General features: G+C 42.1%; 1 protein-coding gene across 1 annotated transcript; it reads left to right on the plus strand.

Moving 5' to 3' along the window:
• The first annotated feature begins 593 nt into the window (after positions 1–593).
• Positions 594–6683, plus strand: LOC144825001 (uncharacterized). Its single transcript, XM_078683916.1, has 2 exons — positions 594–5806; positions 5898–6683. Exon 1 carries the CDS (start codon positions 1861–1863, stop codon positions 4105–4107), a length of 2247 nt encoding a protein of 748 aa, XP_078540042.1. The 5' UTR covers positions 594–1860; the 3' UTR covers positions 4108–5806; positions 5898–6683.
• The last annotated feature ends 15111 nt before the right edge of the window (positions 6684–21794 follow it).

Below are 21794 nucleotides of genomic sequence, written 5' to 3' on the forward strand. Positions count from 1 at the left end.
CGGTGTAAGGCAATGTGGTGCACCTCTAGTCTCACTTTCATGTTCCAGGTCTAGCAGCACCAAACTTTATTTTTGGAGACCAAAGCAAAACTGAGTTTGCTAGGTCTACATTATACACTCCTGTACCCGCAAAGCTCTGGGTTAAAAAGGACAAAACAGCCATTTTTACATGAAACCAGAAGAGGCCTGGAACTGGCTAGAACAGGAGGGACTGGCTAACAGAACGGAAGGCACGTGGTGGCAGACTAGCATAAGGTGATGGCTGTGGCATAGATGATCAACCTCTCGTTCAGGCCCGTATGGAGAGGGCCAGAATCGTGGAGGACATGGTGACTCTCTGGGACAACCAGAACTTGAATTCAAAGACCACCTCTGAGTTTGAGGTGGGCTCAACAGAAGACTCTCCTTGGTCAAGGGCCTGTGGTGAACCCCATGACCGCAGATGGGCTAATGTGATCAGTATGTGCCATTTCCTTATTACAAGCATAGCGGCTCATGAGAAGTATATCTGCTGGGTGCTTTCTCTTGGTGGATAAATTGGGGTTTTTTTTCTCTACATAGTTTACCTTCCCTACGAGTAGCTAACTGAGTACATTGTAGGGGCCCCCTTTTTTCCATTGAATTTATACTCATGGCCAGTCCATGAGGGGTCTTGTCCTCTATATCATTCCTTTGCTTTGCCACAGTATATAAGTAACTGTTTCGTGTGTAACAATAGAACACCGAATAGTGTTTACCACAGTCTCTCTTTGCCAGATCTATTTGTATAATTCACTCATCCTTAATACTTTGATGGTATTCTGGGGTATTCTAGCCAGCAGTTCCGTCTTTTATATACTTGTATCCTCTTTTCTATTTTTTTGTTATCTCCTTCACCCTCTGTTGTTTCATCGTTCCATTGATACTAAATCTAGTTATCGTATTTATTATGGCCACACTTAAATCTCATGGCTTTAGTGACGAAGAATTTGCCTCCATGGTAGGTTCTTCGGTAAGTTTTGATACCAGAAACACATCAAACAATGAGCAATGTGAAGATCTACTAAAACTATTGGCCCTTAAAAAGAAAAGTAAAAGAACTGAGTTACATGGAAAATTTATTCTAGACTATTTAAAAGGAGGAGTTATCCCACAGGGTCTCCAGATAAAAAACATCCCTGGTCTATTTATCCACTTAAAACACTTTCTTGAACGTTGGTCCCTCATTTCTAATAGATGCTCGAGGGACCACATGATGCTTATAGTAGAAACGGTCAGAGAGGTCCTAGATGAACTAGCGAAAGAAATTTCAGAGCTTGAGGACAAGATCAAAAACTCTACAATAATCACCGATATCAAAAAAAAGTTAGAAGATGTAGAGATGGACCTTAATTCATATAGTGACTATCTGTTTAAGCGCAAAATGGATAAATTACAGAAAGATTTACGCTTTTTTAGTATGGAAAAAGTATATCCATACCTGGCCGATAATTTCTATGCCCAAGTAAGCGATAATGACCTAGAATATAACACCCCTTTAGATTCAAGATCAAAAAATTATTCCACTTTTTCCAACTCCTCAGATTCAGGAAGTAACTCAAGTATGCCACCTTTTCAACCGAGGGGTAATCGTTTCAGATCCAATCAAGGGTACAGACCTTTTTTAGGGAGACGTCAACCGAGAAGAAATTGGAGAACGAATTATCGATCCCAATATCGGCCACAACAACAATACCAATACAACCAACAATATCCACCACAAGAACAATATCCATCGAATCAACCATATCAACCACAGGGTCCCTATCAGCCCCAATTCCAGGACAATCAGCAGAATACGGAGAGATATCTAGAAACGAGAAATGCAAGGTATTGGAGACAATGAATACAATACCTATTTTCAATCTGAGTAGCCATAATACCAACTCAGCTACTCTTGCAGTACTCTCGAGAGGTCTCTCGTTTGTCCCCCACTCTGGTTTGAATAAGTTCGAACTATTTAATGACATGATAAGCTTTTTCCGGAAAATACGATTAAAAAACTTTTTCTCCCATCAAGAATGTGAGTTACCAGAACCCAATAGATCTGGTTTGTCACCGAAATCGATTTTTACTCCGTCTCTGGATCAAGTTGATCCGGAAATAGGAATCTTTGAAAAAATTGTCACCTCCAAATTACAAAACATCACCAAGTATATACCACGCACCCCCTACAATATCTCTATTGATGAACACAATGCATTATTACAACTGAAAGAATCAACTCAAACAATTGTGAAAAGTTGTGATAAGGGAGGGGGCATAGCCATTTTCGATACCACCAACTATATCGAAAAAATGGTAAACATGCTTAGCGATACAAAATACTATTCTAGAATCACTAAAGATCCGACAAGTATCATCAAAAATAAAATCACCAGATTAATCTCCAAAGCTTTAGGTAATGGAGATATCTGTCAGAAAGAGCATGACTATATGAATATAGGAAACCCAAAAATGGCTAGTATATATGGGATCCCCAAAGTTCACAAGAACGAACAAGATCCCCCCCTTCGTCCGATAGTTACAACCATCGGAAGTGTGACAGAACCCATCTCAAAGTATATAGATGCTATCTTGCGTCCACATATAGAGAAAATTCCAGGACATATTAAAGATACCAGACATGTAATTACTCAGTTTGAAGACACCTCGTTCAATGCTCACCGTCAGTGGATGGTAACACTGGACGTAGAGAGCCTTTACTCTAATATTCCCTGTGAAGGGGCGATGGAAGCCACCAAGTGGTTCATTGAGTCCTTTAACATTGACTGTAATATGTCATTTATTCTGGACTGCCTCCAAATTATTCTGGACAATAACATCTTTGAATTTGCGGGGCAACTCTACAAGCAAATCAGAGGAGTCAGTATGGGCGCTTCGTGTGCACCCACAATTGCTAACATCTATGTGGCTCTATTTGAGGAGAAGTTTATTTTTAATGAGGTTGCACCTTTTTTTGAATCAATTTTTTATTGGTCACGTTTTATTGATGATATTATTTTCATTTGGGATGATAACGAGGATGTTCTACAAGAATTTGTATCTTGGTTGAATGCCTGTGATCCCAATTTAAAATTCACGGAGAAAATGAGTAACTCAGAAATTGAGTTCCTGGATTTGAATATCAAACATCATGAAGGAAAACTAATCATGGACCTCTTTACTAAACCGACAGCACGTAACACTCTCCTTCATTACAGTAGTTTCCACCCCTCATCACAAAAAGATAGCATTCCCTTCAGTCAATTTCTTAGACTGAGGAGGAATTGTACCAGATTGACGGACTATGACCAGAGGGCTACTGTAATGAAGGAGAAGTTTTTAGAACGCGGTTATCCGCACAGATTGATACGGGACTCTTTCAAAAGAGCTAGGTATTACGACCGTCAACATCTCCTTACAGGCACCAATGTTAAACGGGATGCCAGTTTAGTCTTCGTAACTAGGCACTCCATGTTGAATAAACAAATCCAACAAATTCTGTATGCGAATTGGCATATCCTTAATGTCAACAAAAGCGGAAATGAGATTATAAATAAACCTCTTTTTGCTTACAAGAAAAACAAAAATATCAAGGATATAGTGGTCAGATCAAGGATGCCAACTCAGAAGGCCATGAGCCAAAGAGATATCATCACTGGGGCTCCAGTGATTGGAAATCATAGGTGTGGAATTTGTAAAATTTGCCCACTAACTATTGAAACTGCAGAATTTACGTTCAACAATATAACTATTCCCTTGTTAACCATGACAAATTGTAAAACTACCAACATTGTTTACCTTTTAATCTGTCCCTGCAATAAAGGATATGTTGGTGAATCCTCGCGTTCTGTATGTACAAGAATCACGGAACATAAGTCAGCGATTCGTACACGAAAAATAAATGCCCCTCTAGTGTCACACTATTTAGATAAGGACCACAAACCTGAAGATATCCAGTGGGTAGTTTTAGAAAAAATTGTGGCTAAAGCCGGCATTAACATAGACAAAATTCGTCGCAAACGTGAAGTGTTTTGGATTTTCACTTTGGACACTTTTAAATCAGGCCTTAATTCCAAAATTCCATGGCAGCAAGCAATCCTCTAACAATATTATCAGGGTATGATCTCAAATATAGACATGTACTTAAAATTACTGAGTTCCATTGTGTGACCCTTTTGACGATCTGGTGTCACATACATGGGGAATAATATCGTAAATATAGTTTTTTAACTAGTGACGATAATGTCCATCATGTACTATATTGATACATAGAGTACATATGCCACTTCATCCAGACATTAAATATCGTCTGGTTATAAACATATCCTGTTTTATTCATGTTTCTGCGAAAAAACGAGGTTAATATTTTGTCAGTTAAAATATGTGGTTTTCAGATATTATTTGATTCAAATTAAGCAATATATTTTGCTCTGTGCGATTATTACCAAAAGACAAATAAAAGTCTTTTTTTCAGCTGCTCCGGTGGTTTTAAACGTTATAGCTCGAACCCCTGAGTAGTCTGTCTTCGATATCTCGTGTTAGGTATTGTGACTCGTGACTCATTTGTTAGATGTCATCGAGCCGCGCCTTCTGCAATTGGCAACAGCTGTTTGGTATGCAGTGTGGGCTAATGAGAGCACGCTTTCTTGAATATATAGCCGGAAATCGCCCAGTTCGTCTAGATCGCGGACATCAGAAGCACCGACCGATCAGAACCCCCGTTCGAGCGCACGAGAGCCCAAAGACGAAGGTATGTGTTAAATCCAAGCGAAACCCTTTTTGGCTTGACAAGACTTTGGCTTTAGATAAGGGATTAGGATTGATTCTATTGTATCCGTCTTATGCTTAGGTTATGGGAAGCCTGCCCCATGTGAACCTATATCTGGCGGATGCACCAACATCAATACGCTAAGGTAATGGGACATAAAGACAAGATAAGAGTGGCCATTTACACTAAAGTTGTGCTTACTACAATAGTGGTTTCTTTTTATTTTCTTTACAGTGTTTATACAATAAAATATTCCCATCCAGCATATGTATCGGCGTCACTGCGTCAAGGTAATGGCTTCAAGAGACATGATTAGAGAGGCTATTTTCAATATTACTTTGTTTAGTACAATAGTGTCGTTTTATTTTTTTAGTGCATATTTACTACAAAGAAACTGATCACGGCATTTGACATTGTTTGCTGGAATACGATCAGATAAATAGGATGTTGCCTTGAAAGAGTGCGAATAAAAATCGTTGGATATCTGAGGTAGGAATTTACCTCTTGCAAAGTGTCCTTATGGGACCTTTTTTGGATGCAATGCATGTGGTTATCTAGCCATATTCACAATGATTTGCTATTAGCGTCATCTATATGTATGTTATGTTTCCCTATTTTGAATATAAAATCAGAATACAATCTTTGCGCAATTACCAACCTGTTAGAATTACGACCTTTGTGAGGTAATAAGGATATATACTGTTAGGATATCCCTTTGGTGCGCAATTTGTAATTATGTTTACACTGTTGTCCGGATTAGACCTTATTTGATAAAGAAGGGTTTTGTGGTATAATAATAATAATTCGCTATAGGCCTTAGTGCAGTCAAATCTATATAGTGTGAACAGACTCTAAATTAAAATAAAGGAAAGGTGAAATGACATATAAATAGTAATCCTTTTTGCTCTCATTAATTCAGAGTCAGGCTACTGGAACAAAGATCCAAATGACACGTTTTTATCGCCAATTGACCTGATTCACTAAAATCAACACGTGACTAAGTGCGCTGAAAGTTATTTTGCAGAAATAAATCAGGTATATCTTTAATGTAGAGCAGTTAAGATAGTATTTAATAGTATATGGTAAAACATTAGTATCTAAAAAAGATCGCATGTCTATTTTTCAGCATATCAGACTCGATATAAAAATGAAATAAAAGCTGTCGCCATAGGAAGCGAAGTCTCTCGTTTATTGATTGGAGACATTGACAATTATTATGTAAGTAAAAATGTGTGTATTCTGTTTCATTAGTAAGGGCAACTTTAGGGTGAATGTATAGGTACTTTATCTACATCTACATCTATCTTGTTTTCTAGATTCTTTTCTTTTCGAAGCACCATTCTGTAATATGGAGCTGTTGGTCTGGGAACCCTTTAGAAAAACTATCATAGTTAGGAGTGTAATAAAAATGTATATACTCTAAGTGACTATTTTAATATAAGTATACGTAGTTTAGCCAATATTGATAAATGATCATCCACAAGGTAACCTGGCATGTATAAAGCAAATAACTAGATGGTCTGGCTTTAATTTAAATTGAGTGGTTGCACTAAGATGTTAACACTGTATATATATATATGCATCTGTACTGTAAATGTTATAGACCCTCGAATACAGAAACAGAAATTGTATTGTAAATAGCTGAAATTAATGTGTATGTATGAGTTGTTGATATCTTTATATTTTTTCTGTCTTTGTTTTGTTTGTTTAGGTCATATCACTTTTCCTATTTATATAAAATGTACGAATGACGGTCACCTGACGAAGGCCTTGGGCCGAAACGCGCGTAGTTCTATTCAACCGCATTGCCTTCATCAATCATTCCAACGACTGAATATCTCGTATATCACTGGGTTTATTTGTTTTTGAAATTGTGGTTATATAATTTTTCTGTTTTCACCTATTGTCTTTGTACGTCTTTAGTTGTAAATAATCAATTTTTTGTCTGTGTTTGAACATTATGTATTATATATAAATGTTTTTTAAGTGTGAAAAATGAAATGAATAACTAAATGAAATGTAAACAAAAGACAAAAATAATAAGAAAATATACTATAATCAAAATAAAAAGATTGAAGAATTTTTGTAGAACTCACTGTTTCAGCACACGTTTATTTGAATGTTGTGGAGGGTCTATCACTATGTTTAGATTCTGATCTAGGGATTATCTATGCCCTTGGAGTTTGCTACACTTTTTCTCTACATAAATTGGGGGTTGGGCCGTCTTTGGTATCAGTGATATGGAGTGGGCGTGGTGCTAAATGAGCAGCCGTTGGTAGGTATAACAATTTTTTCGCTCTTGACAGCGGAAGAGGATTAACACTGCCCAGCTGGCTGCTTGAACTGGACTAGACAGCAATGCTCGGTAAATGTTTGTTTTCTCGTTTGAAAGGGGGAGTGCACCAGACCATTCCTGAGTTTTAGGACAAGCATGGTATAGCTTATGTGTAGAAAATGTGGGGTGGGAGGATGTGGGAGTTGTGTGTTGGGCTTTTTAAGCAGTCACATGCACGCTGGGATGAATGGGGAGTGCTGGGGTGCTGAGAGGTGGTTGCAACAATCAGGCTATGCATCTAGAGAGGAATAAGATAGATCTCCTCAAAGTCTTATCCTGGAATGTAATGGGTTTGGTCGATAAGAATAAAAGAGAGATAGTTACTCAGTATATACAATGCACAGCCCCAGATCTAGTTTTCCTACAGGAGACCCATTTGTTGGGTACAGCATGTCGATTCCTGGGACAAGGTAGATACAAAATGTTGGGGCATGCTGGGTTCTCCAGGGGCTCTAGGGGAGTAGTAATACTAATCAATCAGAACCTCCCCATTTAGGATAACAGACATGTGGCAGGACCCAGAGAGAATGGGGCTGGCTGTCCAAGAAACCAAAGTTACATGAGCTTTCACACTCATGAATGTCTATGCCCCACCGAGACTATGGGGGTTGACTGAAATGAGGTTGTTATGCTGGCCTTTGATGTATTGTCCATGGGAATAGGAGGGATGCCCCATAACACACAGTTGTCACAGTTTGCTAGTTCTTTAGGGCCATTGGACGTCTGGAGACAGGAGCACCCAACTGCAGTGCTATATATCTAATATTCAGGGGCCCATAGGTCCTTTTCAGGATAGATGACCTATTCTTGACCATGGGAATGGCTCTGACGATAGGAGGGGCAGAGTATCTTGCAAGGTGCCTCTCTGACCATCCCCTCAACTGGTCACCCGTGGTGGGCCTAGAAGAAAAGGAACCCTCAGTGGCATCTCAAAGCCTGGGAGTTATACGATCCTGAAATAGTTACTCAGATGAGGGCAGACACAACAGCCTATTTTGCAGAAAACATGGATTCAGTATACTACTCGGGATGCCTAGAAGACAATTTTGCAGAATAGATTATGTTAGATCTGACAGCCTTAGGATGATGTTCCCCCAGCTTTTTGCCTGCATCACTCCATTTTCTGACCTCGTTTTTTTCAGGTTTTAGGACTGCTGACCAGTGCTAAAGTGCTCGAGCTTTCTCCCATTAACATGGTACTATTGGCTTAACCACAATTGGCATCCTTAATTTACTTCTGAGTACCTAGTAAATCGCACCCCATGTGCCCAGGGCCTATAAATTAAATACTACTATTGGACTATCAGCACTCAATGGGCCATCCACTTAAGTAGCCTTCTACCTATGGGTCAGGCTTGCTGTTACAGAGCCTGCATATGCAGTTTTATACTGTCACCTCGTCCCAGCAAGATAAACCTCTTCCAAGGCCTAAACCCTCCATTTTATATAAATAAATCACCCCTGGGGAAGGGCCTGTCTAACTCACAGAGCAGGGTGCTATGTATTTAAAAGGCAAGACATGTACTGTTAAGTTTTACATAGCTCAGTAGTGAAAACCCTTGAAATTCGCTTTTTGTTACTGCAAGGCCTATCTCTCACATAGGATAACATTGGGATTACCTTATTACATCTTTTATTCAATTCCCCATTTTGAAGATACCGATTTTTTCAAGTTCGGTGTCCCTGCACTCACAATTTAAAGTCACAACTTATGGTGAGGTCATATTTTAAATTGCAGTTTGGAAAATGCCACTTTTAGAAGTGTGGCTTGTACTTCCTTTAGCCATTTAATACCTGCTGCCTGTCTCAGTATGGGTTCGGTGACAGCTGGGCTTTGTGTATTCCCTCTAGACAACCCCACACAAAGGGCGTTTAGGTGTATCTTGATGGGTCATCCTGGGAGATGGGAGGGAAAGGCTGGGCACATCCTCACACTTACACCTGTATAGAGTAAGTCCTGTCCACACACAAAAGGCTGCAAATCCCCCTGTAGTGAGACTGAAGCCAGGACAAGAAAGGAGGGCCTCAGTGCACTTCACTTCACAGCTTTCCATGACTTTTGTATATTTCTGGACATGTGACCACTCTGTCAGGAAAAAGAACTGCTGTGCTGCTGGAAGGACAGACACACTACTGGACTGCTGCTGTTTTGCAGAACTTGTGCCTTACTGTGCTCTTGCCTTGCCGAGCCTGCTGTTCTCCTGCCTGGGTAAAAAGAACTGGACATGCATCACTTGAGCCCAGGGGCTGCTGACTTGCCTCCTGATTGAAGGCTCAGCGCTGCAAAAGACTCCCAACTACCTGCATCTGGACTCTCTAAACTGTGACTTTGCCCTGCCACATGGTGCCATCACAGCCCTGGACCTTGAAAGTGAGACCTAATGTGCTTTTTTAAGCCAACCAATGCATCCTCATCAGAACATGTGCATCCAGGCCTTTGCGTGGTTCGGAACATGCACATCCTGGTCAAAGCGTGGGATGGATCCGGCGCATTGCACTCAGCACCAGTGCATCACCTTTGGAATTAACACATGCACAGAAGTTGCACATCGCATTTGGTGCAAGCACATTGCAATCAGAACTATTGCATCACCGCAATTTGCCTGGACAATCTCGACATATCTCGCCCAGTGCGTGACTCAACATCAACAAATCACTTTAACTGCACCTCGCATCTTCTGCGACATTGATGCAATCCTGGATCAAGGTACTGTTGTTTAGCGGGCCTAAGTGGGTCTCTGTATCCAGCCCATGCTCCATCACAGTCAGCTTGAACTTTTTACGTTGCCACAGTCAGGTGCTATCAGATAGCCCAATTAAGAGCTTATTGCTTTAAGCGCTATTTTACAGTTTATTCTTTCAAAATGCATATCCCGACTTCTACTTGTTGGAGTTTTTGTCATTTTGGTCTAGTTGTATGTATATATTCATTCTCCGTGTTTCTAACCTCATTTGGTGTCTTTTTGTGGTGCTTTCCCTGTGACTGTTTAACGTGTTTCACAAATACCTTACACATTGTCTCGTAAGTTAAGCATGACTGCTATGTGCCAAGCCACCAGAAGTGAGCACAGGACATTTTAGGGTGTATTGTGACTTACCTTGACGATGATTGTGGTTCCTGATTTGACAGGGTGCTGCACTCTGCCAATCAGAATTCCAATTTCTAACAGATTACAACCCATGTTTTCCTATAAGAAGTAAGCTAAAACAATGCAGATCCAATACCTGGAGTGTCAGGTGTGTCAACTAGTGCACCACTAGTGCACCAGGTGGTGCTTCAACCCAGAGAAGAATACTCTCACCTCATAGCTTTAACAAGGGCCGACTACCAGGGTGTGGTGGACGAAGTGGACATACACTATTACCTCTCAGTACACCAAAAACCCTATGATGTTGGGGACAAGGTGGGATGCCTGTTGGATTGTCTGAGCCAAAGAGAAGAGGTTATGAGATGAGTGGGAAAGATCACCACCGCCACTTGAATGGCCACTTGTATGAAGATTACCCAGGCACTAGGAATTGACAACTAATTTGCCCTCTATCTCCGAGAACTCAATGCCCCAGGACATAGCGGTCTGAAAGGAAAATGACATGCTTCCGGGACTCCTTGAGCCTCCCCACAAAGGAGAGGGAAGAAGCTGAGTCTTAGGAGGGTGACCTCACTGTGGGTGAGACATGAGAGTCACTGGCATCCATGCAAAGTGGGAAAATGCTAGGCCCCAACGGATTTGAGCGGAATACCATCTCTTGACCATGTATAATGACTCCCTTGAATGGAGACTGCTCCCACTAGACCCCCAACATGATCTGATCACAGTAATCTACAAAGAAGGCAGTCTGAGGAATGATTATGGATCATATCACCAAATCTGTTTATTGAACGTGGAAGCCAAACTGCTGACTGCAATATTGGCACGCAGACTCAATGGGACGATCACTGCTTTGATCCATAAGGACCAGACAGGCTTTATGTCCGGTAAATCAATAAGACAGAACCTTGGTTGACCACATGCCTGGTTAGATGAGGTGAAGGAAGCCACCCTATCCCTTTTTTTTTCTCTCTCTTTTTCTTTTGTTTTTTAGTCCTCATCTCACCTTGGCACGTGCAAATGAACACTCGCAACCCTGATCCATCTTGGGCGCCCCAAGTTGAAGTTCTTGCTGTACCCAGAGCCAACCTGGCTACCCCTTTATTCCGGGGCCAGGTGTAATCATTGGACTATTTCTGGAATTGTTAGATTAGTTACCAGCCTCATTTCCTTAGCCCATTCCAATTCTGAGCTAGATAAAATCAGGACCTAGATAAGGACCATGGCGGTATACGCTCACTAAGGCGTACCTTAACCTCTGGTCTAATGTGTGGGCAAACTCACGGTTTACCACGTTGATCACACGGAATTTCCAAGATCAGTTGTAGCCTGTAAAAGAAAAAACAACACACCACTCTCAAAAGCCGTGCTCTCTGGGGGCACACAGTGAGGTGGTGGGGTAAAGGCAGATTTCAGCCTAAACCCGGTATCACCCTGGATAGTCTGAGTGCACTCAGAATCCTGTTTTTCAAAAAAGCTCTTTAATTTGAGCTTACGAAAAAATTCTGATAGCTCACAATGGAGCTTAAACCGATCCAATCTAGCTGTAGGTATGAAGCCAAGGCCCTTCTCCAGGACGTCTTTTTCTGCTTCTGTTAGGGTAATAGCAGACAGATTTGTGACTAGGCTTACTGATTGTTCGGACCCGCTCCTCGCTCTTGGGTTTTTGATGCATGAAAACTTCTTGCGCAACTCACTCCACAGACATATAGCATGGTGGGGATGTATTGGAATGCCTGAGCACAAATGAATTTCAGGTCTGTTAAATCACTTTACTCAGGGAACATGCTGTGATGAGTACTTAGCCACCAACTGGGAAAACACAAACATATTGAACTGTTTAAAGAATATACGTGGTGTGATGTTTTTTCTTTTACAGGCTACAACTGATCTCGGAAATTCCGTGTGATCAACGTGGTGAAACCGTGAGTTTTGCCCAAACATTAGACCAGAGGTTAGGGTACGCCTTAGTGAGCGTATACCGCCATGGTCCTTATCTAGGTCCTGATGAAAGCTTTGCAGAATTTGCACATGAAAGCAGAAACATGTTGACCAGTATACACGTTCCTAACTAAATCGGATCCTCCTGGCTACATTGATTAGCTAAATATAGATCCGTCACCAGTTTTTAATAGCAACCAAGTCACCTTAAATAAATTGGTTTATAGGTAGTATTTGGTTACTTTTTAAATTGCACTGACCCCCCACACAAACAACCTGCTCCGCTGCAGCTGCAGGCATTGTAGCACATCAAGGAGGAACTCGGCCTCCTAGGTGGGGACCCTATGATGAAGCATGTCACTGACCAGGTGTGAGGATCCTTAAAACAAACATATGTGTGTTCCCCATACGATTTTCTAGTTAGCCACTTTTTCGTTGGTTTTGACTAAATTGATTCACCCAGATCAGTCGTAATTCATACCTGGTCATAACACAGCAGTCAATATTCAGAGATTACTGGCCATACTTGACGTTGGGGACTACAACCAAGCAAACGCTGCAGTGTTCGCTGCTTAAACTCCGTGGGCAACTGAAAACTTGGTTGTTTCCCAATCAGTAAGATCTGATTTTCCGGGCTCCACATTTTTCTATGCTTTCCAGTGCAAAGACGCTTTGGCATTTGAGCGCTTTATAAACTTTTACTTTACTTTACTTTACAAAGAAAAGGCATTTGACAGCCTGGAGTGGCATGCTCTATATAAGGTGATGCTGCAGTTGGGGCTGGGCGGCAGCTTTCTAGCATGGACAAGATTGTTGTATACAGAAGCAACTGCTAGAGTCCGTACAAGAAGGATTATCTCTGCAAGCTATTTGGTGAGTCGTGGGACACAGCAGGGATTCCCCCTATCTCCCCTGCTTTTTACTATCGCCCTGGAGCCTTTGGCTGCCTATGCTAGATCTGGAAATTTATACAGGGGTTTGAAAATTGGGAGGCACCATCCTGGCATAGCACTATAGCACTTTATGAGGATAATTTACTCATCTTCCTGTGCAACACAGATGAGGATCTGGATGGAGGCAAAGCCATGTTGTGAAGCTTTGGACTTTTGTCTGCCTTAAAAGTAAATTGGCAGAATTCCAGACTCATTCTGACAGCACCGAACAGTGACCCACCAGAGGGACTGATTGAATTACAGTGGGAGACCTGCTGTCTGACTTACCTGGGGGTAAAGATTTATCGTGATAGTGCTGATGTATTGGATAGTAATGTGGGACAAGCTGTCTAATCCCTCCACTCCCATGTGGACGTCTGGAAAACACTGCCGCTCTAATTATCAGGTAAGGTAGCACTGAAGAAGATGGTGGCTCTTCCCCACCTCCTTTTTTTCTTGTGTGCGCTTCCGGTATGGGTACATTGAGCAATATTTAGAGACCTAGGCTCGTTAATCACTACCTTTATATGGGGTGCAGGTAATAGACGAGTGGAGTTGACTATGATGCAATGCTGAACAGCAACTGGGGGCCTGGCAGTCCCAGACTTTGAGGCGTACTATGTAACTTCCCAACTTTATTGGCTAATCCATAGGATGGGGAGCGTACAATACCCAACTCAGACCCCAAACTCCCTTGAAGCAATGCTTCCTGATCTCAATAAAGTGATTTTGGAAGTTCGACGATGTTGTTGTGAGTTTGACGGTCACCTCATGATGATACCCTCCACAAATGAACTCCTTAACTCCTTCGGTGCTCATGACGAGCTGAGCTCATCATTACGGCTGCGGTCCGCCCACGCACGGTTAATTCCCCACCTGTGTGGGAGAATTAATCAGTGGGTGGAGTTGTGACGAGCCCAGTTCATCATGAGCAGAGCTCCACTGTGAGTCATGACGAGCTGGCCTCATCATGAGCACAGCGGCGCCGTGGACCACCCCCCGCACCGTGGGGGAATTACCCCCACAGCGAAGGGGTTAAATGAATCAATTATTATGTCCTTCACAGGTCATACCTCACCCCAGAGCGGATAGGTAGTTACTTCAATCTGGCTGTCACATCATGTCCTAGATGTGGGGAGGGGGGAGCACATACATATGTTCTGGTCATGCCCCTCATTATGCACCTATTGGGAGGAGGTCATAACTATGATTGGAGCAGTCATTGGGAGGGAAATTCATTACTCCCCGGGCCACTGCCATTTGGTTTAGTTTCCCCATACATCCACGACAAAAGTCATATGCAAGTTTCAAAACTTGCCATTTATCCTAGCTAAACTGGATATCACAAGAAATTGGAAGTGACCAAGGGGCCCCCCGAATACCTACCTGGAGGAAGGAGATAGAGAAGTGGGCGGGGTGCGAAGGGAGATTACTCCTGAGAGAAGACAGATGCAAAATAGAAACAATAGACACAGCACAAGCTTGGGAAGCTGTGGTGGATAGTTTTACCACCCTGAGCCTGACACCCCTGTGGCTTCTCCAGTGGGATTACCAAGCTTAACTTCACACTGATAGCAGAATGTACCCTCCTACTCATATCAGACACCCTAAGACACCTGTGGAATATTAACATCCGAGATTAGAAATGTTCACCTACTGCTTCACCCTGCACTTTATTGTACCTGCCGAATGTGATTTTTCTCTTAACTGTGTAGCAATGCATCGACTCTTGGGGGGAGTGTTATTAACTATACCTGGGAGGAGATTTACCAAATCTCCACGCGAGGCAGCACAGATCCCTGCGAGGCTGTACTGCTTTGCGTGATAGGGAAGGAGCAGGAGAGCACCATATTTTCAAAGATGTGGCTTTCTCTCCTTTCCCTTGTGCTGGTGATAATTTCAGCTGCTGTGTGCCACCCACACACCTTACCGCTAGGGTCTATGAGCTAGTTCAGCATATTTTTTTGTACAGGAAGGGTAGCCTTCCTGTCCAAAATACTATGCCTAGATATGAGGGACAGCTTTTCCCACTTTGTATGAGTGCAGCACAGTGCAGCACACATGCAAAGTCAGAAAAGGAAGCAGAAATCAAAACATTTCTTCTTCCTTGCGCCTAGTTTAAAAGGGCGCAATTTTATCATGCTAAACTCAATCTACTGTATGTTGTAAATTAGATTCAGCGTGAGAAACCTTGGGAGGTTGCATGGGAATGCCCATGCACCAGCCTTGGTAAGCCCCCATGGCGCAAAGTTGGCTACCCCACCCTCATCCTGCAGTTTCGATTCTCCTCCCATGGGAAATACTTGACTCTGCCTGGCTGATGCTGACCAATCAGGAGAGGGTAGCTAGAAGTCTGGATTTTGGCTCACATAAAAGAACGTTCTATAACTTATTTTCTGTAGTATTTATTATAAATCTAACAGTGGCAAGTTGTTGGAGTTATCATAACGTTCATTGTGGGTCCTTCAATTAAACTTTTAGTCGCTCCTGTCATTGTTTTTGCTTAAACAAAATATTCCAATGTTAGCCTATGAACCTAATTATCTACAATGGTGAAAAAAGAGAATCAGTTTTCCCTCACCAAGGCACAAGAAACACCTCTTATAGTGTCCCTGCTTATAGTCAAAAGGCACCCTACCCTGGGGGCACCTAGGGAATATTAGGGCCTCATTTATGAGAAGTATTGCATCGCTACGTGAAAGCAGCGATGCAACGCTTATCAGTGCGCCCTCCTTGTGACACCATTGATGCATCATATTTATTGTATGACACATCATGTCAGAAGGAATGACAGAAACGTCAGTATTACTGATGTATCTGTCGGCGTAAAAGTGGTGCATTGCTGGAGTTGTGTTGAAGTGTAACGCAACTCCAGCAATGTTCCTTTCACATAGGGCAAGCCCCATGTAAAAGCGATGGTGTCACCCTTATGCCATGAGGCAGGGGTAAGGTTTTGACGCATTGGCGACCTAGAAGTGGCACAGTGAAATCTTATAGATTTCACTGCGCCACTCCTACGACGCTTTCTTGCGGGGGAACGCCCACCCTGCATACATTATACCTGACACAGGTATAATGTAGCGCAGGGGTTTACGAAGTGATGCATCTCCCTAGATGCGTCACTTCGTAAATATGGTGCAACATGGCGCATTATTTACGCTGCTGCTGGGTCACTAAAAGTGATGGAACAGGCCCTTAGAGATTACCAATATGTAAAAATAAGGTAGATTACTACTTTGGAAATACCTTCCATTCCAAAGTCAAATGTGTATATAGTCAATTATAAAGGCAGACCCTAAGCAGTATTGCCTTTAAAATGACAGCTGGTGACACAAGCGTGCACATTCCAGTGCAGAAAATGTACTCGGCCTCAAAAGCTCCCTGTCCTATTATATACTAGAGAGTTATAAGTATTTTTGATTTCCCCTTGTCTTAATATATACTAGGGACTTACAGGGATCTGGTATTGCCAATTGTGACTATACCTATCCACCATATACCTTTAAAGCAGAGCACTGGCCCTGGGTCCGGTAAGCAGAGCCCAGGGCACAAAAGGATGACTTTCTCATAAAGCCTCCCCCCAAAGAAAGGAGATGGGTAACTAACCTATACCTTGGCTGTTCTCATCAGCTAAGTGGAAAACCCTGGAAAGTCCATCTGCATTGGTATGGGCAGTCCCAGGTCTGGTTCCACTGTGAAGTTCGTCCCCTGTAGGGAAATAGATCACCTCAGCAGTTTAGGATTTTCTCTCCTCATCTGCACGAGCCATTTGATAATTTTGTGGTCCGTTTGAACATGGAGGCGAGTGCCAAACAGGTATGACCTTAACTTCTTCAGGGACCAGACCACAGCAAAGGCTTCCCTCTCAATGGCACTCCAGCTTTCTTATCTGGGAAGAATTTGCCTACTAATGTAGGCAAATGGCAGGAAACAGCCATTACAATGAAACGTTTACAACGTATGCTATTAAAATGCATGCTATCACAAAGCAAGTACCATCACAACGCAATGCCATTACCACGCATGTCATTACAACGCAAACGCCTTTACAACAAATTTTGTTGTAAAGACATGAATGGTAAAGGCATATGTGTTTTGCATGAATTAGAAGGTAAGTATATTGAGTTTAGGGTGGGATTGGGTTTTGGGGTGGTAATGGTAATTTTAGGTTTTAGGGTGGGTAAGGGTTTGCGTGTGCCAAGGGTAATTTTAGGGTTCAGGTTCGGTATGGGTTTTGGGGTGCCAAGGGTAAATTTAGGGTTTAGGGTGGGTAAGGGTTTTGGGGTGGTAAGGGTAATTTTAGGTTTTAGGGTGGGTAAGGGTTTTGGGCTGCCAATGGAAATTTTAGTGTTAAGAGTGGGTATGAGTTTTGGGGTGCCAAGGGAAATTTTAGTGTTAAGGGTGGGTATGAGTTTTGGGGTGCCAAGGGTAATTTTAAGGTTCAAGGTGGGTTTGGGTTTTGTGGTGCCACGGGTAAATTTAAGGTTCAGGGTGGGTATAATTTTTGGGGTGCAAAGGAAAGTTTTAGGGTTCAGGGTGGGTATGGGTTTTGGGGTGCCAAGAGTAATTTAAGGGTTCAGGGTAACCCTGGTCGGAGTTCGCGGATTTGCACTATGCGAAACTCCGCGAAGTGGTAAAAAAACTCCACCGCAATACCCAGATCTCCGCGAGCGGCGGAGTTTGATAGTAAAATGCTATTCGCTGCGATTGCACAGTACTGGATGCTTGCCCGCACTGTGTGATCATCACAAACTGCACCATGCACAGCGCAGGCTTTCTTTTTTTGCCGCTCGAGTAGATTTTTCCTCGAGCTGCAGCTTTCTCAACAAGAACGGGCAGTTTCTCAACGCAAGTGGTCGCGAGCATACACGACCATTCGCAATGAGAAAACTGATCCCCCACGTTGAGAAATCTCACCGGGAGGTTTATTTTCCATGCTCGTGCTCACCAACTTGATATTGACGATCGCAAACAAGAAAAAATCTCGCCGGGAAGTTGATTTTCCTCGCTCACCCTTGCCAACTTGGCATTGGTGAAAACTCTTCAAAGTCCGCGAGCAGAGCGGAGCTGACCACCCAGGCCTAGTTCAGGGTGAGTTTGGGTTTTGTGGTAACATGGGTATTAAGCATGGGCGTAAAATCCGTTCCGCTCGCGGATTTTCGGTAAATTCGCAATCCGCGAACTCTCGCGAACTTGCCGAAAATTCGTAAAATCCGTGCGAAGCGGATTTTTTGCTTGGTCGCACTTGCCAACTAGAATACTATACAATTTTGCGGGAGTAAATACTTGCGAACACGTAGATGCGGCGGGCAGCGACAATCTCGCAATTGCGAGATTGCAAAATTTGCAATTTCGCACAAGAAATCCACCAGCAGGCAGCATAAACCTTGAAAATTATGATTTTTATCAGAATAACTCCTCAGGTTGACATTTGCCTGCACTTTTTCTTTGCAAGGAGTCCATTTTGGGGGGTGGGGGTGGGAGGAAGGAAGTGCCCCACAGTCTCCAACTTCCTGTTCCTGTCCACCAGGCTCCTCCCAGTGCTTTCTTCATGTGCTGGTCACTTTGATTTGGATCTTGACCTGGAAGGATTACTTTTGTGGATGCTGCTGGATATTTGGATTTTTGCAAAACTGAAAGCACTCAGCAGGTGCAAAAGTTCAATCTTACCATTAGTAACCATTCCCTGTAGTGCTTCCTGAGGGGCCCCTTCAGAGTTCATTTGCCTACTTGCAACTATTCTATGACCCTGCTCTGACCCTCACAGCAGGCTCAGAGAATAGCTACAAGTATACAACAAAGGTCCTGTTAAAAAAATTACACTGCAACAGAAAGCAATTACAGACAAAACTGAAAGCACTCAGCAGGTGCAAAAGTTCAATCTTATCATTAGTAACCATTCCCTGTAGTGCTTCCTGAGGGGCCCCTTCAGAGTTCAGCAAATTACAGATAAGGAAGCAGGTGCCAGCCAGACTGGAAGTTTAAATTCAGTGACACATTAATCAACCCCAAATTAATTCATGTCAGTTGAAGCAGGGCAGGTGTGCTTGCTTTTTTTCACCCCCATAATCTACAGTGATAAACCAACCAGAGGGTGGCAGTGATGTACCAGAGGGTGGCATGGGTGTACCAGAGGGTGGCAGTGGTGAAACAGAGGGTGCTGTGAACCTGTGATGATGAACCAGATGTAGAAACAACATAGTCGCGGCCGTTGCGAGCCGACAAGTAAGTTCGCAATTGTGAACTGGTACAGAACCCTCGCGAACTGGCAGAAATCCTTGCGAACACACACAAAAAAAAATTCGCGAGAGTTTGCGGATTTTGCGGATTGCGAATCCGTAAATACGCAAGTTCGCGGATTGCCAATTCGCAAAATCCGCCCATGCTTAATGGGTATTTTAAGGGTTCAGGGTGATGGATTTTGAGGTGTCAAGGGTCATATTAGGGTTCAGTGAGGGTGTGGGTATTGGGTGCAAAGGGTAATATTAGGGTTCAGGGTGGGTATGGGTTTCGAAGTGCCAAGGGTAATTTTAGGGTTCATGGTGGATTTGGGTTTTAGGGTGGTAAGGGTAATTTTGCGTGGGTAAGGGTGGGTAAGGGTTTCGGGGGGCCAAGTATAATTTTAGGGTTCAGGGGGTATGGGTTTTGGGGTGCACAGGGTACATTTAGGGTTCTGGGTGGGTATGTGTTTTGGGGTGGCATAGTTAATTTTAGGGTTCAAGATGGTATCGGTTTTGGGGTGGCATGGGTAATTCTAGGATTAAGGGTGGGTATTGGTGTTGGGGCGGCAAGGTTAATTTTAGATTCAGGGTCGGTATGGGTTATAGGGTGGTAAGGGTAATTTAAGGGTTTTAGGACGGTATGGGTATTGAGGTAGTAAGGGTGATTTTAGAGTTCAGGGTGGGTATGGGTTTTGGGGCAGCATGGGTAATTTTAGATTTCAGGGTGGGTATAGTTTATGGGGTGGTAAGGGTAATTTGAGGGTTTAGGAAGTATGGTATTGGTGTGGTAAGGGTACTTTGGGGGTTTTATGAGGGTATGGGTATTGGGGTAGTAAGGGTAATTCTAGGGTTTTAGTGGATATTAAATATATATATTTTTATATATAAATATATATATATATATATAAATATATATGTACATTTATATATATGAATATATAAATATATATTGATAGAGAAGCAGACATGTGAGGTAAGCAGATCTAGAGTGTCGCTGGTGTTGAGAGTGCTCTATACAGGAGCTGCTTTCCACCTATATATATATTCACTGAAAAAACCATAGGTTATAGACCATATATAGTTAGGAATTAGCCTTTACAAAACCTTGAAAATTCACTGCAAAAACCATAGGTTAGAGACCATATATAGTTAGCTGGACATTTTATTGACATAAAACCAATGAAATTCCATATATAGTTAGTTGCACTAACTATATATCGCGCACCCGCTATCCACTGCTGATGATGTCACATATTACATCATTCATGACATGGTCAGTGACATCACTGATGACATCACTGATGACATCTCAAATGACATCACTGATGACATCACTGATGACATCTCAAATGACATCACTGACGACATCATGACACACCAATACCAGTTACTACATACGCACTCACTGATTCCTACGTCTACACACACATTCACTCATTCACCCATACAATCACTCATACATACAGTCACTCATTATTACAACACTATCATATGCACTCATACACCTAGTCAGTCCTGTGAAGAATCAATCACACTTCGATTTCCTCATCTATAGTTAAACACAGAACACCATACTTTTCACACATATACTAACACATACTTACTCTCTTATACAATCACTGATACAAGTACACATTGATATGCACAGTCACACACCTCCAAGCCAGCCACACACACACTCAGTCTTCCATACATCCACTCATTCTTCAATATGTAAAACGTATTTAAACTTTACAAAAACACACAGACACTAGATGATGTCATCAGTGATGTCATTTGAGATGTCATCAGTGATGCCATCAGTGATGTCACTGACCATGTCATGAATGATGTAATATGTGACATCATCAGCAGTGGATTGCGGGTGCGCGATATATAGTTAGTGCAACTAACTATATATGGAATTTCAATGGTTTTGTGTGAGTAAAATAAGGTTTTCTAAATGCTAATTCCTAACTATATATGGTCTATAACCTATGGTTTTTTCAGTGAATTTTCAAGGTTTTGTAAATGCTAATTCCTAACTATATATGGTCTATAACCTATGGTTTTTTCAGTGAATATATATATATATATATATATATATTCACTGAAAAAACCATAGGTTATAGACCATATATAGTTAGGAATTAGCATTTACAAAACCTTGAAAATTCACTGAAAAAACCATAGGTTATAGACCATATATAGTTAGGAATTAGCATTTACAAAACCTTGAAAATTCACTGCAAAAACCATAGGTTAGAGACCATATATAGTTAGCTGGACATTTTATTGACATAAAACCAATGAAATTCCATATATAGTTAGTTGCACTAACTATATATCGCGCACCCGCAATCCACTGCTGATGATGTCACATATTACATCATTCATGACATGGTCAGTGACATCACTGATGACATCACTGATGACATCTCAAATGACATCACTGATGACATCACTGATAACAACATCCAGTGATTTTTTGTTTCTATAAAGTTTAAATATGTCTTACATATTGAA

This window comes from Lissotriton helveticus, chromosome 3_1, assembly GCF_964261635.1.
Source record: "Lissotriton helveticus chromosome 3_1, aLisHel1.1, whole genome shotgun sequence".
In the NCBI taxonomy this organism is placed as follows: domain Eukaryota; kingdom Metazoa; phylum Chordata; class Amphibia; order Caudata; family Salamandridae; genus Lissotriton; species Lissotriton helveticus.